At 43.4% G+C, this 27,462-nt stretch overlaps 1 protein-coding gene across 6 annotated transcripts in view; it reads left to right on the forward strand.

The window, feature by feature from the left end:
* The first annotated feature begins 2,286 nt into the window (after window positions 1-2,286).
* mta3 (metastasis associated 1 family, member 3) overlaps window positions 2,287-27,462 on the forward strand; it is a 39,930-nt gene continuing 14,754 nt past the window's right edge. For 2 of the 6 annotated variants that reach the window (XM_080789198.1, XM_080789201.1), the window contains exons 1-13: window positions 2,287-2,615; window positions 5,614-5,681; window positions 6,735-6,828; window positions 8,372-8,498; window positions 9,425-9,488; window positions 12,276-12,393; window positions 13,540-13,642; window positions 14,894-14,993; window positions 15,361-15,549; window positions 21,127-21,201; window positions 21,530-21,588; window positions 22,020-22,144; window positions 24,926-25,086. In XM_080789198.1, the coding sequence (XP_080645324.1) occupies window positions 2,588-2,615; window positions 5,614-5,681; window positions 6,735-6,828; window positions 8,372-8,498; window positions 9,425-9,488; window positions 12,276-12,393; window positions 13,540-13,642; window positions 14,894-14,993; window positions 15,361-15,549; window positions 21,127-21,201; window positions 21,530-21,588; window positions 22,020-22,144; window positions 24,926-25,086 (1,311 nt within the window). In that variant the 5' untranslated portion in view covers window positions 2,287-2,587. Of the gene's footprint in view, window positions 2,616-5,613; window positions 5,682-6,734; window positions 6,829-8,371; window positions 8,499-9,424; window positions 9,489-12,275; window positions 12,394-13,539; window positions 13,643-14,893; window positions 14,994-15,360; window positions 15,550-21,126; window positions 21,202-21,529; window positions 21,589-22,010; window positions 22,145-24,925; window positions 25,108-27,462 lie in introns of all 6 variants that reach the window. The other 4 variants (XM_080789197.1, XM_080789196.1, XM_080789199.1 and 1 more) reach the window with 4 other exon arrangements.

Genomic DNA, 27,462 nt, shown 5'->3' on the forward strand with positions numbered 1-27,462 from the left:
TGCTCAAGGACACTTCGACAGTAACTCTGGGGAGCCCACAGGGTTCGAACTGGCAACCTTGCAGTTCCCATCCTGCAGGCACTCTACCCCTGAGCCACCGCCGCCTGTGCAGCCGGTTAAGACTGATATGAGGTTATAGGGGACTCACGTGGCCGGTTAAGACTGAAGGGTTAGGGTTAGGGTTGATTGCATATAATAGGGCCTAAATGGAAACAAGGACATTTTCTGGTGCTATCCCTTTTGGACTAAAAGTGTTTGACTGTATTCTGTTGCTGTTTTCACATTTCTGTCTAATAAACTATTCAATCAGTCAATCAATAAATCAATAAATCAATCAATCAATCAATCAGGTTAGATTTAGGGTTATGGTTAGTAATATTCGGACAACGTGCAGTCCAACGCCATGTCGGACGTCTCCGCGTCTCCTAATCGCAGCCAGACGGCTTGCATTGGAGTGATAGTACTGTAACATACTGGTGAGTATCGGTTGATTTTCATTTGAATCCGCTAGCATTATAGCAGGGTCCAGACTATATGCACGGATATGCGAATTCAAGGGGGAGTGGTTATCTCCGACGTCATTCGTCAGGAGTGCGTGGATAGGGTGGATCAGAGGTCCTTTGACGAATCAATGAGCTTCATTTCATGACCCAGTCTATACCATATTGCCGCACAGAACTGCCAAAACTGCTAAAAATGGTGGAATCAGAAAAAAACTGTACAAACATAATATGGGTCTTTATCCCTTCAGGCTTTTTCCCTAATAAAGAATATGTGTTGAAAGGAGCAGAAAGAAGCTAATGCTTAGCCTATAATGTCCTATACCATATATCATTATATTAAAATCTTAATAGAAAAGAAAACACTCGTGTGAAGTGATGGGCGCTCTCATCGTACATCAATCATGACATATAAATTAGACATGCACTGTCTTGCACAAACACTATATGATGTAAAATTCTCCATCTTTGTCAATGGGAATGTAATGTTTTTATATACAAAGTTTGTGAACATACACTAAAAGCTGGCTAGGAAAAAATATATATTAAAAAAATATATATATAGGCTTTATTTAAGAAAACAGAAGAACCACATTCCTACCAAAGGCTACATTATTATAACTTCACAATGCAGTACCCTTGATAAACCATCGTTTTCCCATGTTGCTTAAAAGGCTATACTTATTTTTTTATGATTAATATTTTGTATTATTTTCAATCACACTTGGTAGTCTACAGAAAAGAATGCTCGCAACAATGCAGAAACGGAATTAAAGCAACAAAAAAAAAAACTGATAATGCAAAAGTAAACAATAAAAGAAAAAATAAAGAAAAAAAACATACATACACAAAACAAAAAATATGAAAATAATAAAGCTGATGGATATTCAGGGAAATTCAAGTACAGTTCATATAATAGTCTGCTCAGTTTAGACAGTGCATGCCTCCAGTGTGTGCCTTCCAACTTATCCCATTTGAATATAGGCTACCTATACTATTGAAAATACCTTTCTCTTTATTGATATTTAAACTGTGCAGGCATAGGCCTATACTTGCTTATCTCTTCAGCAGTTCATTCTGTTCTGTTCTTTGACTATAGTATAGAAGTGTCTATTTGTACGTCTCTAAATGTTTTGATGAATTGAACATGGTGGACCCTCTTGTAAACAATTAAGTGTAATGCTTAATTGGGTCATCCACTCACAGTTAACAGTCTTTGTATTGAGTTTGTGCTTGAAATGTACTGTAATTCTGAAAACTGATAATAAATATTTCAATCAATCAATCAATAATCAATCAATCAATTCCAAAGAGTAACACTGCAGACGGAAACCGACACTTTAAAGATGTGTTAAAGAAGAAACTATATTGTGTGACTGTGAGCATATCTATACTATAGCCATAATTTGCAATATATTGCATGTAAGCCATACTGCATGAGTGCATGTGTCTGTATACTGTACTCTGCACTTAACAACACCAAATACATAAAAAGAAAAGTGAAAGTATGTATTCGGATGTGGATGGCGGGGCCGCGGGGGGCATACCGGTGCACATAATGTTATGTCTGCATATGCAATGCATATAGCTCCGTACTGTATACTGTGTGTGTGTGTGTGTGTGTGTGTGTGTGTGTGTGTGTGTGTGTGTGTGTGTGTGTGTTCGCGCGTGTGCATATGCGTGTTCGCGCGTGCGCGCTGCACAGCAGCAGCAGCAGCAGCAGCAGCCACTAACCCACGCCCCCCCCCCCCCTCCCTCCCACCCACAGCAGTCTATGGTTTTCGGATTGATCCGACTTCTTTGGCGTGTGTGTGTGTGTGTGTATGTGTGTGTGTGAGTGTGAGTTCACTGTATTGTATCAGGCTACCGGAACGAGGAGGAGGAGGGGGGGGTCCTTTTTTAACCCCCAAAATAACTCGATCGATCCACAGATTCGAGGCTCCTCGCGACCCACAACCGTTTTTATTTTTTTTTAGTTTTTATCCTTGTTTTTTGTAATTTACTAAAGCTTTTTTATGGGTCTCATTTATTTATTCTATTTTTCTTTAGTTTATGGTTCGCGTTTTTAACACTCCGGGAGGGCAGAAATGGCGGCCAACATGTACCGGGTCGGAGGTATGTCAGTGTGGATTCCTATTTCTTAACCAAACACGAGTTTTTCTCTTTTTGGGGGGTGGTGTGGGGGGGGTGGTGGGGGTGCTTTTGCGCGGCCCAACGTGCACCGATGTCCCGCGGAACGCACGGCGGCGGGACCGTGCCCCGCGTCGGCACCGGTCCGGGCCAATCGATCCGGACGGAATAGTAGCTATTTTTGAGATATTTGGGATTGAAAATGGGTCAGGGCCTCGCCAGCAGCAGCCAGCCAGCTAGCCGCCAGCCTGCTGCTTGCTACACGGCTAGCTCCACATTGTAAACATTTTTTTTTCTCCTCTCTCCACTCTATTGTTGATCAATACAATCGCCCGTTCGATCTGAGCGGTGTAATCGCGTGTACAAAACGGACGGCTGGGCGATAATATAGCACATGTCTTTTTTTCATTTATTTATTTTGACTGGGATGTGTGTATTAATCAGTGATCGATATGTTTATTAATAGTCATGGATACTGGGGGGGGGGGGGGAGACAGGGACAGTGAAATTGCCTTTGTATTCAATGTCTCCTCTACTGGCATGCATCCATTATTACACAGTCTAGTCGGTCCCCCTTGCTTGCTCATTTTTAGCGAACGTTAGCAGCAAAGCTTCTACGATTTACAGATACATTGATCTTTTATTATTGCATCGCCTTTGTTTGCATTGATCGAAACAATGTGATCACCAACAACCAACGTTGGCGCATCCCCTTTTCTTTATCGCACACAAACGCAGTCAGTTTGTAATGTATGCGATTAGTTTTTTTTTATTTTTAGCACGACTCCTCCGGAGGAATCCGACATCACGTTATTGTGTCTCATTTTCATGGCGTCGTCCGTCCGTCGTCGCGTCGGGCTGGGTGAATTAATTCACTCCCTCGCAACAACAATTACAGTCGATACAATGTATCTAATGTGCAGCTAGTTTGTAGCCCAAACAACGAGCAGCCAACCCATCAGGCACAGTAGCAGCACCCCCCCCCCCCCAAAACAAACAAACAAACAACAACATACGGGGGGTAACAGTGTATCTTATTTTTTTCTTTTTGTTTAATTCTAAATTCGATACAATGTATTGGAATGCGGGTCACGTGGTGCCATGTCACTACAGTCACACACACTTGTCATGGCTACGTTGGTTGGTGTGCTTGCTTTGGCCCGCGTTGAGTTCAGGGCAACAAAAAAACTCCATGACTCATGAGTCTAAACAAGACAGTAGTAGTAAAGTACACTACACTGTCTGTCTGCGCGTAGTTGGACTCGGGTCCAAGTGTGTGTGTCGCTTGCCGAAAATAAACAACCGCTTGATCTGGAAGCTAACAATTAGTCGCACTCGCACGTCACCTTCCTACTACTACTACTACTACTACTACTGCTGCTGCTACGTTGAGTGACACCGTATAGTGGCCTTGTTGGCCGGGGTTGAATGAGGTTGGATGGGGTTTGGTTGAGGCCACGTTTCTGTGACTCCTGACAGTGGGAGAACTACTAGGCAGGACTGTATGGGTGACTGTCACCTAGTGGGGGCTCCTTCATGGCCTGACCAGTGTGTGTGTGTGTGTGTGTGTGTGTGTGTGTGTCACAGTTTGGTTAGATAGATAGATTGATAGATGGATAAATACCTTTTTAGAATTGATCCCACCGCTGAGAGGCAGAAAGCCAGCACAGTGGTTAAGATTTACAGAGTTTTCAGGTACAGAGTAAAGGAAAGCTAGGGATGCATGGTTTTGACATTTTGGCCAATACCCCATTACTGTAATTTGCATGGTCAAAACAACTGATACAACAGTTTATTGTTTCCAGTAAGGTTTAGCTTTTTACACGACCGTTACACAGTTCTGTGATTCTGGGTGCAGATGCAGACTTGTACGGAAACAGTGTATTCTAATTCTAATATTAGGCTACCTGATTTATTAAGCCTACTGGCAATGCAACCATTGATTGATTGAATAGGTTTCTTAGTCAGAAATGTAAACGCATGCTGCGTTAGGTTAGGCTACACAGTCAGACAATTAGGCTAAAATGATTCGTTCTAACAACTTAAATGTAATATTTTTACTGAATGTTTTTTTGCCAACTTCACACGGCATCACAAAACAATTTTTGTAGGTTCACTTTCAAACATACATGTTATATAAAATAAGTTAACACAGCGCTAACGTAACCAATATGTTATTTTTGACCTCGGTTCTCGGCTCTTTATTTTAAGGCCAATATTGCTGATATTGAATGATATGATGACCTATTTAAAGCCTTCAGGTTATTGTCTTTAAGGGCATCTTGTTATGTTACTACTACTGTTACCCCTCTGAGCAGGGTACGAACTACGAAGTGCCTTGCCCGACGGCGCAGAAGTAATTGTTGAGGGGCAAGTGGATTGAATTGAAAGGATTAGTGGACCTGAACAGAATTAGTGAAGGGAGCATGGTGGTGATCTGACAGTGTGTGTGTGTGCGAGCGTGTGTGTGCCTGTGCGAGCGTGTGTGCATGCACTCTTGGGGGGGTGGGGTGGGTGGTTAATTAAGAGTGATAGTTAATTAATCCGCATAATTGTGCCTTCCTGGTTTCAAGTCCAGCTCATGACTTGTTGCGTTGCAGGCGTCGCCTTAACCACATTTATTATATTAGTCAATGGCATCGCAGACCAAAGATCTACTGTATATAAGACTCACGGTAACATGCTGTTATACTGTGAGCTTATGGAGCTGCTACTTTTGGATGACAGTACCGTCATACAAGGCTCAGCATACTGTACATTTGGGCATCACTGTACTGCAATATATATATTTATTTATGTATTGTACATCACTGTCTCTCCTCTTTCTCCAGCCTCCATGCCACTGTAGTCTGGATAAAACGGAACGGAGATGCAGATCCTTTATTGAAATTAATTCAGTAACAATCGTAATAATAATTGTACGGTACAGTGTTGTGACCAGTGTGTGTGTGTGTGTGTGTGTGTGTGTGTGTTTTCATTTCAGATTACGTGTTCTTTGAGAACTCGTCCAGTAACCCTTACCTGATCCGGCGGATAGAAGAATTGAACAAGGTACTGACTGAGGTATCTTGTATGTATGTCTGTTTGTTTGCGTTGCGTGTGTGTGTGAAGTGTTTGCATTTCAATGTGTGTCTCTGTGGCTTTTTGTGCCTGGGGGGAATAGCTTGGATGCTTCTCGGTTTGGTGCCTCTGAGCCCCTTTCCTAGTGTACGTGTGTGTGTGTGTGTGTGTGTGTGTGTGTGTGTGTGTGTGTGTGTGTAATCTGATGCAATGAGGCAGATGTTACTGAGCTTGAACTGTCGTTACGTTGATATGGCAACCTGTCCGTGATCGGGGACACACCTGTGGGTGGGTGGGGCGGTCTATGTGTTGGAGGCTGGGGTGGGGTGGTCTCTTCTTTGGCTTCTCTGCACACACACAGTTCCCAGATAGCTGTGTGGGGTTGTGTCGTAAGCTACCAGCTTTATTGTGCGCACATTTTAGACTGTATATATACACAAACTCTCTTATAATTACCATACAGGTGGATATATCTAATCATAGACGTGAGTAATTATACGCTTGGCTCTGTAATACTGTATATATAGGATGAACACGTGCAAACTAGGCCTACATGGAATTCCAGTCAAGGGATCTCGTTTCAAGATCCGGGTATAGGCACTTTCCACGGCCATTAAAAAAAACCTGAATGAGAATTGGAATGGCTCAGTTCTCAGAAAAAAGAAGTTGTATTGCATAGAATAGATGATGCAATGTCAAGACGTTTGTCGCCGCCCGTACTATCCACACACTCCCCTCCCCCCTCACGGCATTCTTCTAATCTCAAGACTAGTCGATAAGCCTGTCTGCCTAATTGTACAGTCAATCCATCAATCATCCTAACCTAGACTGACTGACAGGCTGTCCCGCTGGTCCCGTCGTGCTCTCCCATTATAGCGAACATATCGCGAGCAACACCACGCGAAAGGAAAGCGGCGCCCGGCCGCCCGGGGGTCCCCGGGGAAATCAGCAGCCCCGTTGCAGCCAGGTGTTGCCTCGCCACGGCGGTCTCGCTATACCACCACCGTGGCGTGACTCTGCTTGTATGTTTGTGTGTTTTTTTAGACGGCCAGTGGGAACGTGGAGGCCAAGGTGGTGTGCTTCTACAGGAGGAGAGACATCTCACACAGCCTCATCCAGCTCGCAGACAAACATGCAAGTCAGTACACACACACACACACACTATGGTTAAAAATTCTAATATCACAATATTTTGTAGAGTTGTCCCAATATCATTTTTTACGAGTCCCAAGTACTTCATTTTTAGTACTCGCCGATGCAGAGTACCATAGATGCAGATGGGATCTCCGATCTACACTTTTGTCAGTTGTCATTTATGCTTGTAGATGTTGCTGGGTTTTTTTGGCGATTTGCTACCTGTTTTGGTATACTCGGGTCAAAGATCGGAGCCAGTTACGAGTACCGAGTACGAGTACTTGAGGGTGGTATCGGCCCGAGTAACCCATACCGATTCCAGTATCGGTATCAGAACAACATATTTTGACCAAATTCCTCAATATCGATGTCCATGTTGTGAGTCTGTAGGGTATACTTTAACGTTATGTTTTTTTAAATATTTATATAAAGTATCCTTCTGTAAGTATAAAGTAAGTCTTAAGCGATTAAAACTAGGAAAAGACAACATTTATGGCAAAATCTCATCAATCATACTCTAGTCTCATATCACAATATTTATATGAAAACGATACATTGTCCAGCCCTAACACACACACACACACACAATCTTGGGCTTATGCTGTAAATATCCAGGAGCTTTTATTTTCCGATGCCATGCTTAAAACATTGTAATATTTATTTCCATATTAAACCTTGGCCACTGTATTTTTGTTAACATCAAGGCTTCTTCAATTTGGTGAATTTTACATGCTGTTGTTGTGAAATTGTACTGGCGGTGGAAGTAAGGAGGAATTCGGACGATTCAATTATGCCGTTATAAATATGTGCCAGCCGAGTAATTTAACTGCCCACGAGATGGCTTTTCTTTTCAGCAGATGAACAGTAGACGGACATCTGTTACCTAAATTAAATGACCACCATCATAAAATAATAGAATAAGCGGCAAAATCATTGCCGTAATTAACTGCCAGCGATTTGTTTTTAGCTATTGCCGACTGTTTTTCTTTGCCTACAGATTATGGCTCCTTTGTGTGCACTGTAGACTGATTAGTGGGCAGATATTAGCTGACCGCTCCGTGGCTGCTTGTGCTTAAACGTGTAGTCCCTAAAGGCCGGTCCCTAAAGGCCAATGCAACTCCTTGCAACATTTATCCCCAATGGCGATTTCAGGGAGTTGCATTGGCGTGGACATTGCAAGGAGTTGCATTGGCGTGGACACAACCTTAACCCATTTTGACCTGAGATCAGATTCTAAAAAATGTCTTCTACATCCTGACAGTTTTCTGAAAAAGCTATGTTTCTATATGTCAGACCTACATAGCAGACCTACAAGCTCGTAGCGTGCCACTCGGTGGCCCGCTATGATCTTGTAGATCTGCTATTTTTCAATAGCTAAAGCATAACGTAATGCTAACACCAAAATGGGTTAAAATTGTGTTGTTCCAAAACCCCCCAAACTGTCCCGCATGTTCAACTCCGCTCTGTTCGGGACGGGGGAGGCCGAGTTGGGTTTACGGTTTACACCGCCTCAATTTGGGCTCTTGTGTTTTTGCTGTTCGTTGCAGAGGACCTGGAAGAAGAGAAGGAGACCCCGCCAGACACGGACCTAACAGACAAACAGAAGCACCAGCTTCGCCACAGAGAGCTGTTCCTCTCTCGGCAGTACGAGAGTCTACCCGCCACACACATCAGGTAGACACACACACACACGTGCACGAACACACACACATACACACATGTCAGCATCTGCCATTGGCAGGCAGTACCCATGGGTAGTCGCTCGTCCAGCCATGAACATCAGGACATCAGCCACTGTTCACTGCGTTGCTGTTGTTGTCGGGCAGAATCCTTGTATCTCCATGTTTCAAATGTGTTTTTTTTTGTGTGTAATGTAAATGAATCAATGTCCTATTTTGTTGTACAATTGTGTCGTGAGCTTTTAGATGTGCTATTTTTGAATCATTTTGAAACTGATAATGGTTAAGTCTGCCTGTAGATTTTATAAACATTTAACCAATGAAAATGTGACTAATGTCTACATTGTATCAATTTGAACACGGGTTATTTTTCTTTCCAGAATAGAAACAGTTTTGGACGTACAAGGTTTCTACCTATAATCTGTTCTAATGATGTTTAGGACACAAGAAACATATATATTTTAGTTATGATGCCATGTTCATGACCAAAAACCTCATGAACATGGTCTCACTTCCTTCCTGGACTACAAATTCACACCTCCATGCAGCCTCCCCGCTCTCCACAAGGAGGGGAAGTGCACTGAAGCATCATGGGCATTGTAGGAATGTTGTCTTACCTGCTGTCCGAATAAATTTTGGTACTCTGGCCATTGGTGTGTGCGGCCACCTTCTTGTTCATTCAAGATCTCCTCCTCCATTGTAGGAATTCAGCAATCCAGTCAAACACACACAGACTTCTTTATTCTTCTGGCCATAGGGTGCACATTTAAATTTGTGCTACTGTCATATCTACTACAAATACTATTAACATTGAGTGACTGCTGTTTCTTCCAGCAGTGAAATGTCCCTTTAACAGTCTGTCGTTCCGACTCATTCATAATGTTTCTCTGACTTTGTATCTCCCTGTGTTTCTCACCCTAGGGGGAAGTGCAGTGTGGCATTATTGAATGAAACTGAAGCAGTGCTCTCGTACCTTGACAAAGAGGTGAGTTTGAGCAACAGTCCCCTTTGAGCTTTGATTTGGTTCTGGTTCACCACAGATGTGCACTGAGCCATTTTAAAGCCAGAACCACTGAGGTGAATATAATCCATTTCATGCGACAGGTGTTTGTCAAAGTCTAAAACCGTCTCTCGACCCTTTGGTGTGGTTCGGGCCATTGAATTCCATGCGTTGGGTCAACGAACGTGCAACAAGACAAATCACACCGCAGGGACAATGCTAAAACCCGGCAGGAATCTTCGAGCGAACATCCGAACCATGCGTTTGTAATTAATTTTAAAAAATCGCTCCCCCCGCGCGCCTCCGCCTCCCAGTTATTCTGCCCCTTTTTCCATATGGTTGTCACGTTTTCCTTTTACTTTATACCTGATGTAAACAAGCCTCAGTGCTTTTTCTGGTTTTTACAACAGTCAATCAAGCTTGTTTGTTAAATGTAGGCTATATAATTGTACAATCCTATGCGATAGCATAGGCTATATTAATGTCTGTAGTTATGCATGCCTGTAGATGTAGATATATAGGGTGTGTGTGTGTGTGTGTGTGTGCGCGTGCATATACACTTTTTCCACACACACACACACACACACACACACACACACACACACACAGCTGCAGCAGAAAGCTACCTTACTATAGTGTCAGTGAGCAGGTCTCATAGGTTGATATATTGGGTCATTTATAAAAAGGAGAAATGTACTGTAGGCGTGAATGACAGGAGCTAATCGCCACTCTCCTTGAGAGCCCAGGAAATGAGCCCTCTGCCAAAAGTTACTACCGGTACTCTTGTCACTGAAATAAGCCCTCTGCCAAAAGTTACTACTCTTGTCACTGAAATAAACCCTCTGCCAAAAGTTACTACTCTTGTCGCTAGGGATGGACTGGGACAAAAACAATGGCCCTGGCCTTTTTGACCAGCCCGTTACACCAATAAGTGAGCATGCTTGTTCTTCGTCTGAATACCACCACCTCTAACAAAACAATAAATACAGAAACACATTTGTTTTGGTCACCATTTTGATTATGTTATGGAACAATACTGTCAAATTGTCACGACTTCTCTTACGATATGATATTTAATACTACCCTATGGCCTATTTACAGACACATTTCCCATGCATGCATACATAGCAATGGACAGAGTTTTAATAATGTGTATTAGGCATGTAACGATATATCGATATTAATCCTGACGATATATATCGATTATGATAGAAATCATTTAAAAAAATTGTATTGTGAACCTCATATCGTGATGCGTATCGCGTGTATCATCGAGTGTATCGTTGCATGCTTAATCCATGTCCGTGTCAGCATCATGTCGTGCTTTAGCTATTGAAAAATAGCAGATCTACAAGCTCATAGCGTGCCACCGAGTGGCGCGCTACGAGCTTGTAGGTCTGCTATTTTTGAAAAATCGAAGAACGACTGACATTTTTAGATTCTGATCTCGGGTCAGAATGGGTTCATCAGACCAGTGTGTGTCCAGTGGAAACCTCGTATGAATCTGATCTCAGGTCAGAATGGGTTAATATGTATTCAAAACTACTATGTAGGGGAAATGTCCCTATATATATATATATATATATATATATATATATATATATATATATATATATATATATATATATATATATATATAACTGTAGGGAAAACGGCACGGGTCCATAAGTGCTCCTCTTTGGTCCTTTGAGCATTCAACTGGTTCTGTTGGTGCCCTCGTTAATTGGACTTGTTGTGGTCTCAAAGGGTTCTGAAGACATTGAACCTTGAGCTCATCATGAGGATCCATATCTATTATTTGATTTCTCCCGCTGCGTTTGTTTTGCCCGTGTTGCCTCATGGCCTCACAAGTCTGTCAGATAATCTGCTGATTGAAATGTCAACTCGGGTGTGATTGTGTGTGCACTCACAAAAGACCGCAAGCATGCTCATTATAAGACTGCAATTACTATTCGTCACTGTAGCAATTATCCCTATCGTTGTTTTTTCTCTCCAATTAATCAGTTTGTCTTTTGTTTTTTCTGCCTGCCTGCCTGCTTGCTTGTTCAGGGGAGAAATACACATTTGACCTAGTGTAAATGTATGCATCTAAATGTCTCCAATAGGAGAGCATCTAAATGTCTCAATAGGAGAGCATCTAAATGTCTCAATAGGAGAGCACAGAGACCAAATTCAACCACCCCCATTGTAAAAACGTATACATTGTAGTAACATACTCTGCCATTCTCACGAATATAAAGTGCATTATAAATAAATTATAAATAAATCCATACCGATAGGACAAAATATAAATGTTTTCACAGAATAAGTTACATAATACAGCTTCATTGAATCGACATGATACAATTATAATGTATTTCTTTATATATATATTTATATAATTTGCTATGTCAATGGGTCTGCTTATGCCATATTCTATACTAGTTGTATAGATATATTCTAACAGTGTCGTGCAAAAATGGCAAAACAAACTAAATCATCCTCATGCCTCCAATGCAATGTTCTGATTCTGAAAAACCCTATACAGTCCTAGATTCAGGATATGATATGATATGATATAGTACTTTATTGTCATTTCACACCGAAATCTGTCTTGAGACCCAGCAGCCTTGTATGCAGAACACGCATACAATCAAAAGATAAGGATAAGATGGATGGGGGAGGGGTTCAATTTTCACCGTTGCAGAAGCAAATCCTTCTTGGGTTTTCTGTTATTCTGTGTCTTCACGTTAAGACATTTTTCTCTTTTGTAATTGACATGTTCTTTTGTAGGATACATTCTTCTACTCCCTGGTGTACGACCCGACACAAAAGACCCTGTTGGCAGACAAAGGGGAAATCAGAGTGGGGCCACGCTTTCAGGCTGATGTACCCGATATGCTACCAGAAGGTAAGATATATATATATATATATATATATATATACACACACACACACACACACACACACACACACACACACACACACACACACACACACACACACAAAAGATAACCTGATGAGGGTCTAACAGCAAAAAGTTGTTGTTCCCATTCAATCTTTTTAATTGCATTTGTCGACAGTGTAGGAGTTTTTTCTTACAGTAAAGATGCATACACGCACACACCTGGGTCCGATTCCATATCGGAGGGCTGAGATTTGATTATAAAAGTTCTTGTCTATTTTCTTGTCTTATTAGCATGTCTATTTTCTCGTCTATTTTCTTTGTCTATTAGCGTGTCTATTTTCTTGAGAAGAATATTGAATGCCACAGACGAAAAACAGTCTTTAAGTCCACACTATTGATCCATATGTATGTATAATGTATAAATGATAGGTGGTTACAGGACAACGAGGCCTTTTCGTGATGGGGTCAGAATGAAATTTGGACTGTTTTTCGTCTGTGGTACTCCTGATCCATCACGATGCATATTGATTCCAATAATGCATGATTTATTTCCCCCTCACTGTGTTAAGTAAGTAAGCCTTGCCGAGCCATGAGGCCCAAAGGGCAGGAGCCTATCTCCTGTTTCTGTAGCGTGAGGCAGCTTGATGTACAAGTACACCCCCTGCCTGGACATGATGACGCTAGTATGTCGCAGGGTCTTCTTTCTTACCCCCCAATCCAACCCTTGATGCTGAGTGCCAAGCAGGGAGGCACTGGGTCCCATTTTTATATTCTTTGGTATGACGATAAGGTCAGCGATCGAACCGCCGACCTTCCAGTCTCAGAGCGGACACTCAACCACAAGGCCCCCTCACTCACTGTGTGACTAATATTAATTAATATTAAAATTATTTTAGATTTTTGCGTAGCAGATATACTTCGTTCACAGCTTGTACATCTGCTATTTTCTTTATTTTTACATTTTTGAAACATTGTGTGCGAAGTACTGATTTAGAAGGCATTTCTAGAATCGGCCTCAGGTTAAAGACATTTGTGGTTACGCACAAGTGCGAGCGCTCACAGCCACACACACACACACACACACACACACACACACACACACTGTGACACACACTCACTCACTCACTCATGTACTTTTGTGTCACACAGGTGACGTAGACGACAGAGACCAGTCCAAGCTGGAGGAGAAGCTTTGGGATCCAGAGTGTCCCCTCACCAACAAACAGATAGACCAATTCCTTGTGGTGGCACGGTATGACCTTTAACCTCTGACCCCTAACAGCTCAGAGACCTCTAACTTGTCCCGAATGTTATGATGACCCTAGACTGGTTTCTGGCCTAGAGGGGCTTGTGCCAGCAAACGCAAGGCGGGGTCCTATTGGTGCCGGCGTGAGCACGGCGATGGATCCTATTGGTGTACCGATCTGAGCACCTGCCCCCGCCTTGCGAAAACATCAGAGAAGTTAAAACACTGACGTCACCAACTTCGGAGCGACTTCCCTACTGCACTGTTATTGGTTAGCGAAATACAAGGAAGTGGGCTTCCTATGCAAATCTTCCAATGCTTTTCCTTAGGGTTTTCTTTTTGAGCTGAATGCAAACCAAAATAAATGCCTGGGTACTGAGGCTATGATGACCCCAACTCTTCCTAAACTCCATATTAACAAGTTGGTGTCTCTGAGCAACTACTTTTAACAATATTTTGCCAATTATTTTGCCAAAAATAATTTATATAGAGCCTCACAACCAAGCCACCAGAACCGCACGCAGAGAATGATTGAAGCCTCAGAATTCCACATTTGGGACTCTACTGAGCATGCTCAGTATATTATAGTTTGAAACACTATAGTGTGCCTGCTCTATTGACTCCCAACATTGGAGCCAATCCAGGAAGTAGAGACGCTCCTGGCGTTCCGGGTGCTTTATATGCAGTAAAGCAACCTTCATTGAAATGAATATGTGGGGGCAGCCGGGCACGGCCGTCCGCTCTCTAGATATATTATAAATCTATGCTCACAGCAACGTGGCAACGTGGCCTGTTGTGGGCTTGTAAATCTGCTATTTACGGTGCACAAGTGGGCAAGTCTGCTGGTGAGGAGTGAATTGTCCCAGATTTGCTGATTTTTAAAGGAGAATAATGCCCAACATCATATTTCCCCCCCTTTTCTGTTATTATATCCCATAAAGACTGGTATAATTATATTTATTTTGTTCATATTGTTCAGTACCTCTGTTGTTATCCAAGCGGGGAGCGTTCGCTATAGCGGAAGTCTTACGAGACTAGACTTTGCACATGATTTCATACTAAAGCGTTTTTTATCAGCAACACTCAGTTTGTGGACAACACACAGTGTTGGGCTCTTAATACCTCAGCCAGTACAAAACATACAAACCATATGGCCATGTCCTTATGTTTAGAGATGGTTTCTGAGGATGCCGTATGGTACAGTATGTCGAGTTAAGCTCATTAATAAGCTAATTAATAATAATAATAAATTTCCAGGGCGGTTGGGACCTTCGCTCGAGCGCTGGACTGCAGCAGTTCGGTCAGACAGCCCAGCTTACACATGAGTGCAGCCGCGGCCTCGCGAGATATCACACTGGTGAGTCACACACACACACACACACACACACAAACACACACAGGCCCATACACACAAACACACACAGGCCCATACACACAAACACACACAGTTCCATGCACACAAACACACACAGGCCCGTGCCACAGAGCCGCACACACACAAACACACACACACACACAGGCCCGTGCCACAGAGCCGCACACACACACACACAGGCCCATACACACAAACACACACAGGCCCATATACACACACACACACACACACACACACAGGCCCATGCCACAGAGCCGCACCTTGCACAGGGATTCAATCAAATCAATCAAAAGTAAGCGACCCGCCGTCTCCTCTCTGCTTCTTTGCACTCTCCCCTCAACTTTGGCAGTTCCACGCGATGGACACGCTGCATCGCCACGGTTACGACCTGTCCAGCGCGCTCAGTGTGCTGGTGCCGGCGGGCGGCCCGGTGCTCTGCCGCGACGAGATGGAGGAGTGGAGCGCCTCGGAGGCCGGCATGTTCGAGGAGGCGCTGGAGAAATACGGCAAAGACTTCAACGACATCCGACAAGACTTTGTGAGTGTGTGAGCGAGCCTGAGGCAGAAGAGAGTGTGACTGTGTGTGTGACTGTGTGTGTGTGTGTGACTGTATGTGTGACCTGTGTCTCAATCTTCTGCCGTAATCTGAACACTCACCTATTCAGACTCCACCTTAGCCCGCAGCACTTGCCCTAGCCTGTATGACCTTACAGGCTTTATGCAAAAGGCTAAAAATATAATTCAGATATAGCGTGTTATGTAGACACAGATGCCAGGTTAATTTAGACCTGGCGTACTAGTGTCTGTATAGTTTCAATGTACAGCTTATAGATACTTTTGATATTATACTATTGAGACTTGATTATAGGTCCCTGGTTTCACCTATGACGCTAGATTACTATTTCTATGCATTTCATGTTTACCTTGCTTACTGTAAATCACTCTGGATTAAGAAGAGCGTCTGCTAAAAGGCCTACATTGTTATATTGTGGCTGCGGGAAAAGGCCAGGTGCTCATCATGAATTGTTATTACATTACATATTACTGGTTGACTGTTTTGGTCACACGTGCTCCTGAAATGTAATATGTGTGACCTCGAAATATTATAAGGAGCGTTTGTGCGAGTGCAAATAATTGTTCCGGTGCAACCTTGTTTACTGTTTTTCCCTGAGTCGAGGCGCACCTTCGCTGTACATTTGCCAGTTAGTGTAGGCTTAACTCGGTATGTGCCTGGCTTGTGATTGATTCCACGGTAGGCTCTCTGTAGGTGCCATGTATTGTTTAATTTGTGTAGTTGTTTTGCTTGACGGCACAACAACGTAGTAGGAGCAGTGCTTTCTGTGCCGTCCATAATAACCAGTTGCAGTGTCTGAGGAGATGCCCCCCCTGGTGGCTAAAGAAAAGTTAAATATATTTTGTCAATAAGTAACTTCATACTCATTTATACTCATTTATATTTGAGTGGTGCAACCACTCCCTTACGGAGCTGTGTGGGTGGGTGGCTGGCTGGCTGGCTGGGTGGGTGCGTCTGAGCACGGAAACAGCATGGTTGTTTTTCACCACTTGTGCGCAACCTAACACACACGCACATATTAACTGTATATATGGTGATTTCGGGTGTGCCAGTACAGTACAGTGACAGTACAGTACAGTAGAGGGACCCCCACACGGTAACTCTGTCATTTATCAACCGTTCGCCGGCACCCTGGGTGCGTTCCTGTGGGTCTGGAACTTCCGCACCACCCCCACACGGAGTTGCACCACTCACACGGGTGTGATTTTTTTTCATTTCATTCATGCTTTGTAATGAACAGTTTTGCAACAATACATGATTGACTCACATGCTGATTGGCTATACAGTATGCTCTAAAATGAGTAAAGAAATCATATAGAGTCTAGAAAAATAAGTACTTGTCTTGCACATCTAGTTGTTTATATTTCTATAACTTAACCATTGAGAATGAGTTCTCACAGATGTGTACCCAGAATGTGTACCCCCCTGCTGGGAGAGCCTAACATCGCCTAGTCCCGCTCATCCTGGCTTTGCGTCGACGTGTTCTTGAGCAAGACACTGAAATTAACTTAAATTTTATTCATTTTTCATGAATAGAAATGACATACAAGGACATACAGAAAGCAAAAAGACAAACAATCGAACATTACTATATGTGTTGCCAACTCAGTAAATAAAAAGTAAAAACAGTAGATAAATGCTTGTAGGAGATCACACACAGACAGGATGATAATAAAAAGAAAACATTATGTGAGCGTACACACACACACACACACACACACACACACACACACACACACACACACACACACACACACACACACACACGCACACACACACACACACACACTCACATTCACGCTTACATTCCAACTAGCACTTTGGTATCTTGCATAGCTGCCTCCTCCGCCATCGCTGTGTGAATAAGGTGTGTATATAATGCCGTATATGCTGATGGAGAAAGGCTGCTATATACTGTAAATATACCAGTGACGGCCCAACGTTTATTGATCCATCATCCTCTCTCTCTCCTCATAACGTTTCTGCCGAGGCACGCTGTTTTATCTACGCTTTAGGGTTTGCACTTTGCACAGAAGCACACCCTTTATTCTAATGGTGCTTACATTGTGTTGTGGACATAAAATAATGGCAATACAATTCCAGTTATTTTATGGACTGTCGCAGGGAGGGGAGCAGATAAAAACACAGTTGACGATCTGATTAGAGTCGGGGGGTGGGGTGGGGAGGGGAGGGGAGGGGAGGGGGGGGGGGGGGGGAGATAATAGATATCAGCCTCTGGAGAAATTCAATGCCTCTGTCTCGTTGAAGAGATGAATGGAGGAGGGACTCTCTGCCCCTACTCTACATCTCTCTCTTCTCTGTGTGGAAGACCACAGTACAGCCAGAAGAACAACAGTTTTCAGAAAAGTCAGACCAATCTGGAGTGAGTGGTGCAACAGCGCCCCCCCCTGTTGGTACTCTAAACATAGGGACGGACATACTGTAGGGACATTACTGTTCCTTGGAGTGGTTGCACCACTCAGAAACCTATGTTTCCATGTCAGTCGTTCTCAATCTCAACCCATTTCATATCAAGGACCCCAAAGATTATTATGAATTTGGCCGCCGACCCCTATCTGAAATTATGTTGTTCCAGGAACCCCCCCCCCCCCCAGAAGCAAAGATTTTAGTTAGAAACGTTCGCTCTGAAAGAATATATATTAAAAGATTTGCGCCACATTTTCATGATGTGCGCTATGAGCTTGTACGTAGATAAGCTATTTTCCAATAGCTAATGTATAACACAATGCTTAAAACACCAAAAGGGGTTCCCGCCCTGAATGGGTTAAATCCTGAGCCCAGGATATTGCATAAAGCCCCAGTAGTGACCTGTCATGAGACTTATTTAAAGGACCTATAACATAAAATTCGACTTTTTCGATTTCTTTTGTGTTTTTGGGGCTCCCATGTGTGTTTTCTATCCCTACAAATAACCAATTTTGAACAATCAGGCCTTCATGTCATATGGGTGTTTTAATGGAAATTGCTCTCAGAAACAGCTCGACTGATTTTGGCCTCATCGTGATGTCATCAATGTCACCCTACTTTGTATAATTCCTCCTTTTCTTCAGTCTTCAGTTGCAAATTTGCATTTCCACTTTGTTTACAATGTCCGCCATTGTTGATTTTCCAAGCTAGCATGGAATGGAAACAAGCCTGGTTTTATCTAGCATGAGTATTATAATGACTCAAATATTAAATAATCTGCATATCAGCACCCTCTCCACCTCAGGACATTGTGGTACTGCACCTAAAACTGCTTTCAAAGTCCAGAAATAATTGACAAGGCTGGTTATATCAGAGTGGTGATTGAGGCTCAAACCATTAGAAATAACTTTGAGGGACATAGACAATATGATTATTAAATATTAAAAGCAGTTTTAAAATGCATGTTATTTGCGCTTTAAGGCGTCGGTTCACTGTTCTTTATGTTAACTTGTAAACTGTACGGTTATAGTTATAGTGCCAATTATTGTTTTATCGATAAAATAATGCTGTATATTGTTGGTGCTCCAAATGTTTTTTGCAGACTAGAGCGCCAATGTATGAATGAATGAACCATTGTAAAGCGCTTTGAGCACTTGGAAAAGCGCTATAAAAATGCAATTCATTATTACACATTTCAAGCCGTGATATTTGTACTTTGTACTTGTGGAAGTGTATGTGCTTTCGTTGCGTTGTGTGTGTGTGTGTGTGCACTGTAAAATATTGTTCTTTTAACACAATGAGCGCCAGGATTTCCTTCAAAATAGGAGCCCCCCCCCGCCCTCCTTCCATTCCGTACAAAAAACGGGAGGCATAATGTTGCTTGCTTACCTCAGCTCACCTCATGATTACGATAAAGTCTCTCTAGATTCTAGAGAGACTTTATCGTAATCATGAGGTGAAAATTAATACTTCTAGAGTCTAGAAGTATTAATTTTATAAACAAGAGGCATGTTGAAGACAGAAGTATGCCCATCTGGTCAATACCACAGAGAGCTCCCTAGATTAGGAGAGACGAGTATGGTGCAGAAGGAGAGGCCAACCAACCCCCTCCCAAAAAGCAATTCGGAATTTTTATATTTTGTTTGATATCAATGAAAAAGCACTAAGACGTGTGTGGACCCATCGGTTGGATTAGATATGACATTTCCACACGTCCTACAGGGTTTTTATTTCCCAACAGGGCTGCTATAACAAGGCGAACGAGCCTTAGACCCAGCACACATGCTCTGAGCTGCTTCTGGTACCACTTCTTTACATCGGGGTCCATTATTAACCCATTCTGAACGGGAACCCGTTTTGGTGTTAGCATCATGTTGTGCTTTAGCTATTGAAAAATAGCAGATCTACAAGCTCATAGCGCGCCACCGAGTGGCGCGCTACGAGCTTGTAGGTCTGCTATTTTTGAAAAATCGAAGAACGACTGACATTTTTAGAATCTGATCTCAGGTCAGAATGGGTTAATCAGACCAGTGTGTGTCCAGTGGAAACATCGTATGAATCTGATCTCAGGTCAGAATGGGTTAATTCTGCGTTTGAGCCACGGACCAGCCATTTGATGAGACTTATCCTCGACCTGGACCCAAAACGTAGAATATGTTGTTGTCGTTGCATATAAGACGGAACAAAAGGCAAAATGACAATTATTCTACATTCGCCAATTGTGTAGACTTTTTGTAAATTAAGTAATGCAGATGTTTTAACAACAATTTAACTCATGAGTTAAAGGTCTATAAGGGTACATTTTGTTACCAACTCCATCATTTAGCTGGGGTCCACCTGGAAACCCCCTCAAGGACGGCTGGTTGAAAAGCACTGGTCTGGAATTCTCCTTTCACTCTGCCCGGTCCCTTTGGGTTACATTTTGTACCCTTCAGAGTTAATGTAACACTCGGGACTGAATGTGGGTCTTCATGGTCTGGGTCCCTTTGGATACATTTTGTACCCTTCAGAGTTAATGTAACACTCGGGACTGGATGTGGGTCTTGGTTCTGGGTCCCTTTTGGTTACATTTTGTACCCTTCAGGGTCAATGTAACACTCAGGACTGAATGTGGGTCTTGGTCTGGGTCCCTTTGGGTTACATTTGTACCCTTCAGAGTCAATGTAACACTCGGGACTGAATGTGGGTCTTGGTCTGGGTCCCTTTGGGTTACATTTTGTACCCTTCAGAGTCAATGTAACACTCTGGACTGAATGTGGGTCTTAGTCTAGGTCCCTTTGGGTTACATTTGTACCCTTCAGAGTTAATGTAACACTCAGGACTGGATGTGGGTCTTGGTTCTGGCACTGGCAGACCGAGCCGTACTTAACTGTTCAGCCTCCATCCTACAGTCATCTCCCTCTCTGGCCTGCTCATGAATATTCATGAAGGCGTTCACACCCGCATGGCGAGAACACGAGTTATTAATACCCTTAATTTGTTCTCTGTCGCCACCCCCACCCCAACCACCCCCCTCTTTCTTTCATCTCTCTGCTCACTCTGTCCCTCCTCCATGTTTCTTCTTTTCTTCCTTTCTTTCTTTCTTTCTTTCTTTCTTTCTTTCTGTCGTCGTAGCTGCCATGGAAGTCTCTGACCAGCATCATAGAGTACTACTACATGTGGAAGACCACAGACAGATATGTGCAGCAGGTGAGAGCAATAATTATTATCCACTAGCAGATCTACAAGCCCACAACATGGTGCATCAGAACAATATTGTGAGCTTGTAGAGCTGCTATTTTATGTTCTAATTAGAGACAATTGAGGGATCACTGAGGGTCATGCTGACTTGCATGAACCAGCATTTCAGATTTTCGTCTTTCCTGAAAACGGTCCAAAGAGCATTGCATCGAGTAGTAATTAAGCTAAAAGTTACAACTTTCTAATTAAGGCCAATAGATTAGTGCCCACTGGTCTGTGGCAGCCAACTAATGTTAATGGGTTTCTTTTGTCTTGCTTTTTGTCTCTCTCCGAGCAGAAACGGTTGAAGGCGGCAGAAGCAGAAAGCAAGCTGAAGCAGGTTTACATCCCTACATAGTAAGTGTTTTTTCTGTGTGCCCATAATGGTCTCAATTAACTTAATTATACCGTCATTATTGTATCGTGAGAATGACTGCAGTGGAGAGTATTGTATATGCATATTTAACCCATTCTGAACGGGAACCCCTTTCGGTGTTAGCATCATGTCATGCTTTAGCTATTGAAAAATAGCAGATCTACAAGCTCATAGCGCGCCACCGAGTGGCGCGCTACGAGCTTGTAGGTCTGCTATTTTTGAAAAGTCTAAGACATTTTTAGAATCTGATCTCAGGTCAGAATGGGTTAATAATGAAACTGTCAGGATGTAATAGACATTTTTAGAATCTGATCTCAGGTCAGAATGGGTTAATGTGTGTTCAGCGGCCCTCGCAGAAGAAGGCCGGCGGGTCCGTTTTATTATTATCGTCGTTCCTCTGCTGTCTTCACAGTAATAAGCCCAACCCCAACCAGATCTCGGTGACCAATGGGAAGATGGCGACGGTAAACGGGGCGGGACCAGGGGCCTTTCACACGGCGACGTCAGGAGGGGGCAGAGCTTGCGAGAGCTGTTACAGTGAGTTTTGTGTGTGTGTGTGTGTGTGTGTGTGTGTGTGTGTGTGTGTGTGTGTGTGCGTGTGCGTGTGTGTGTGTGCGTGCCTGCTTTGTATCTGTCATCACAGAAATTACGTAGTACATACATCATCTCAGTTTACACATCTCAGATGAATGACAACATTGTCCGAAATTGACTGAGATTCTTTGAGTCGAACAGACTTTTCGAGAGTTCGGGGCTCTGTAGCATCGCTTTCCTAATGGGCTTTGCTAGTAACGTAACGCACAAAGAAAAGATTACGCACATCCTCCCGTTTCTTTCTTGGTGCCGAGCCAAAACTGCAAAAATAGACTCAAGTAAAACAAGAAGGGTGCTCGCAACTCTCTTCAAAAGCTCAAATTGTGTTCACAGCAGAAATGTACAACGTTTTGACCTTGCAGTATACTTTCAAGTTTATGCATGCTGTGAATAAAATTAGTTTTGTTTTTCTTACAGAGATTCGCGAGACCCCCTTTGTGTTCTTCTTGCTAGAAATGTGTCGTATGCCTTTCCTTGTTTGTCTGCCTCAAATGGGAACTATTTTCAAAGAGCATCTCCTGCTGTTTTAGTTTTCAATCTGGTCACGGAGGCTCTTCTTGATATATTCAAGCTAAAGACCCGCAAAATGTTTTTAGCGGCGGAGAAGAGAGTGGATCACTGTGAGAGGGAGGAGGTGGGTGTGGGCAGCAGTTTGTCTAGTGCCTAGTATAGTATATATTTACAGTAGTATATACAGTATTTACAGTATGTCACTGTAGACTAGACCACGTATAATCACGTAATCAGTTTTATTCTTCAAGTCCGTGAAAAAAAGACATCCAGGAAATGAAGTGTTAAGTAGGTGTGTGTGCGCGGGATATTCGGTTAACATACTCATTGGGGCTGCCCCTACAAACGGTATTTCTTTTGTCTTGTCTTAAAGCAATAATATGTCAACATTTTAATGACCTTTTTTGTTTTTTGGTATTCAGACAGCCAGCAATGGGTAAAACGCTCCAAAAGAATGTAGTCCCTGACACATCTAGGGGCCGCAATCTGCATTCAAAGATTTTCCTAGAAGCCTTGTCATTGGTCGATTTGCCGGTCTATTTCCTGATTGGTTAGTCATTTCAACCCGTTTTTATTTTTTCCCACCAATGACAAAGCTTCCAGGAACTTCTTTGAATGCAGATTGTGGCCCCTAGATGTGTCACAGAGACTACATTTCTTTGGGAGCATTTTACAGCATTATTGCTTATAGCTACACGCAAAATTAGCAAATTCCTGCCAATGAAGTATTATCAAGGGTGATTTGGCGGGTCCTGATTTGCAGTGCTGGTCACCTGCAGCTGGCTTCGTTCAGTGGAGTAAGTGAATCTAGCCTACTTGAGCTACACGGTCTGTGATCTGGTCGATTTTTAAGAAATACTAGTGTTTGAGGTGAGAACGTGGAGAGTACAGTAGGCCTATTTCAATTAGCTGAAGAAAGATCCAACACATACGATAAATGTCATGTTATGGTTCAAGTAGAGCTGGCCTGGTCAGGGGGCAGTGTGCTTCAGACCGGCTCTGACTTGGAGTGACAGAATAAAATGTTTTGACCTACTTTTGCACACTGGCTTGATGTAGTTAATTATTAGGATTCACCATTATTCTCATTCTCTGCTGGTGTTCGCAGCGGTCATATTAGCCAAGAACAGTTGAGATATTCTCCGCTAAATGAAGCGCATACTGTACATATCTTAGCCAGGTCCTGGAGTATTACTTGCAGAATGAGTTATTGAGGAGGAAAAGATGCATTTTTTTTGGTAGTGAAAACAAGTGGATGCTGTGCTTTTTAAATGCAGCTGGCAGCAGGTCAGCTGAAATCTGAGGATGAAATTCGATGTTAAAGAACCGCAATTGCATTACGTTCCCTCTATGGGACGGAGAGAATCCCCCCCAAAAAAGCTCATGCAAAAAATGTGAAACCTCTGCAATAAAAAAAAGCTCAGTCAGTCTTTGCTGGCACATTGCTGACAGACATGCACAGGAAGAACGTCTGTGACGTGATAATGGCACAGTGTATACCGTGTAGTGTGCTGATGATGATAATATCTCAAACTTATATAGCGCATTTCTGATGATGATGTAGCCAAAATGCGTCCCGTCTGTCAGAGACTGCTGCTGCGGTAAATAATGGCTTTGAAAGAAAGTGAGTGCGGACTGTTTCTATAGACGGTGTACATGCCATAGCCATAGCCTTCTACCAATGGAGAGACAGGACAGACCTCATACCTAATACCTTCCCTAACTAACCGGTCTGTCTTTCCCTTGCAATCCTTCTCACATTTTTCACCCCTAATCCGTTTGCATGCCTGTTGGTTAATTACAGTAATGGGGGAAACACTGCGGAGTGTCTGTCCAGCAGCAAAAACAATCATTATTTTTGGTGTCTGCTCTCGGTTAAAGTTCCTCTAACCCGCCGTACCTCCGGTGTTGTCCTTGACGTTGACAGCGTCCTTGACTTTGGGGCGGCGGTGGCTCAGGGGTAGAGTTTCCGGATGGTAACCGCAAAGTCGCCAGTTCGAACCCTGTGGGCTCCCCCAGAGTTAGTGTCGGAAGTGTCCTTGAGCAAGACACTGAACCCCTAATTGCTCCTGATGTGCTGGTTGGTGCCTTGCATGGTTTCCGCCGCCATCGGTGTATGAATATGTGTGTGTGAATGGGTGAATGTAATGCACAATCTATGTAAAGCGGCCTTGGATAAAGGCGCTATATAAATGCAACCATTTACCCTTCCAGCGATGCAGTCGGCCCAGTGGTACTCGTGGGGACCGCCCAACATGCAGTGCCGTCTGTGCGTGTCCTGCTGGATGTACTGGAAGAAGTACGGCGGCCTGAAGATGCCGAGCAGAGCGGAGGCGCCGGAGGAACGAGCCTCGCCGAGTCCCGCTGCGACCAATGTAAGCCCCTTCACAACCAATGTAAGCTCCTGCAAACACACACACACACACGCACACACACACCCACATCACAAGCAAAACCACGTTCACGTACATCATCGTATACGTATAACCTTTTGTTTAACTCAACTCTAAATGTAACCGAGACCAAACCAAAGTGCTATCCAACACAGCAGGAGAAACGAGTACAACAATAAGTGCATGCAACAATTGGGGGGGGAAAAACAGGTTCAAATATGGCTCGTCAGAAAAATGAGGTGAAATCAATGGTATTAAATGTAGCTGTGCTCAAAAGCCAGAGAGAGGAAATAGCATATGTGTCTTCTTCGTAGTGATTTAAAACCGGTCTATGGACTGAGAGGGTGGGCTCTAATATAAGGTGACAGGCTATTCCAGCGCCTCGGGGCAGCCGCAGCGAAGGCCCATCACCTCTAGTCCTTTTTGAGTGGTGCAACCACTCCAAGGAACAGCAATGTCCCTATGTTTAGAGCAGGGGGGCAGTCAGACAGATATTTTGTGAAGCCACTAAGGAAATGAAAGTTCATATAATAGCCTGTTGTGGCGCTGTCATTGAACCCAGAAAAACCCATATCCCCATAGAAGTCCATTTATTTGGGCCCAACTTCACCTAGACTGTATTACCTTAATAAACATGGTCATGAATACTTTCTGCTTCCAGTCACTAGTTTAAAGTCTCATTTCTAATGTCATAATATTCTTTTTGGAAAATTATGGTCCCATTAATTTAAAAAATGACCATAAAGTCGCGTATGTTCTGAGGGGCGTGGCTACCGTTACAGTCTATGATAGGGATTCCCCTCCCACTCGAGTCAAAATAAAAACCAACAGAGAAGAAGGGGGGGAAGTCCCGCCTCGTTGTCTGGGCCAGCCAATGGGCCAGCTGGACCAAAACGGATCTAGAAAGATGGCGACTTCCATTGCAAGGACTGACAGGCTTCATTTTACGTTCATGTTAGACCCGGGGAACGCTTTGTCCATATTTTTGTTTAGAGTACCAAACAAAGTGGTGCTGTTGTGCTAGAAACAGAGAGATAGATAGTGTTGCACTGTTGCCTGCTAAGAGAGAGAGAAAGGGAGAGAGGTGTCTGCTAAATGCTAATTCCCCCACACAGTAACTCTGTCATTTCTCGACCGTTTCGGACACGAGGCGGGCCCCACACGGAGTTGCACCATTTTAGCTCAGTCAGTTGCAGCTGGTCGGTCGACCGTAGAGCTCTGGATGGAGAGTGTAAACATTAACACTTTTCCAGACAGCATTAATTCATTCATTCACCCGTGCCGGCCATCATTTTGAACCAGATGTTACTTATGTAACTTACGATGCGTGTTGTGACGGGTCGGATATTTTTCTTTCGCTCCGTGTCTTCCCGTGGCGATTACTACTTTGCCTATATGGACCGTCGAATAAAGCTCGTTTTGACCAGAAATGCCATCAGGGACAAGGAATCCGAGATAACGGCATTTGAAAGGAACAAACGGTGGGTGTGAATGCGCGGCTTGCGCGAGGCAATCAAGATGGACCATGGATCATAACCACTATGAAGGACCAATTGCCGTAGATCTAAGTCAATGGCGGCAAAATTGTTAATAAGGTCTGTGAGGAGAAGGCAAGCCCATTTCTCACGTTAAAAACCTTTTCTAAAGCGGACGGGGTGTGGACCAGGAGCCAATTTTAACCAGTAAACAGTAACATTGAGACCCGAGTGTCTTTCACAAGAAGGAACTGGCCAAGAAAAGGATAAGTCGCACTAATACTACATTACAGGACATTACAATACAGAGCACAGCCTGGGCCATATGATGGACTACTGAAGTCACTCCCCAAGGTCAAATAAAAATATAAATCGACTTATTTTACTTGCCTCTGTCCACAGTGCAGGCACTGTACAACACAAACCAGGTCTTGGATCGGAGGTTAAAAGGGTTTCTAATTAAAACGATTTTTGAGTGAACATGAGAAGGGAGATTAACAAGTAAAGCTCCGTAGACATACCAGTGCTCCATCCATCCTGCGTGTGGATAAGGAAGGCCAGCCCGACTAAAGAATGCTGCTGTGAGCAGTCCTACTAGTACGAGATTAGTCTAAGAAACGGCATCATCTAAATAACAATAATAATCTTTATTGTCCCGAAGGATATTTGTCTTCACAGTCTGTTCAATCACCCACATCAAAAACAACACATAAACTGCCTCCCCCTGGCCAGCCGGGGCGCCTGATGGAGGGGAAAGGAACTGGTTGGAATAACGTGTTCCTTCCACGCGCTACGTCCAACCAGGGAAACTCCCCCCTGTCAGGTGTAAAGGAGCAACTTGGACACTCGGGCCTGAAGGAAGCATGAGTTCAAGTCCGTTGCT

This window comes from Protomyctophum bolini (genome assembly GCF_963924005.1).
Source record: "Protomyctophum bolini genome assembly, chromosome: 18".
NCBI lineage: Eukaryota > Metazoa > Chordata > Actinopteri > Myctophiformes > Myctophidae > Protomyctophum > Protomyctophum bolini.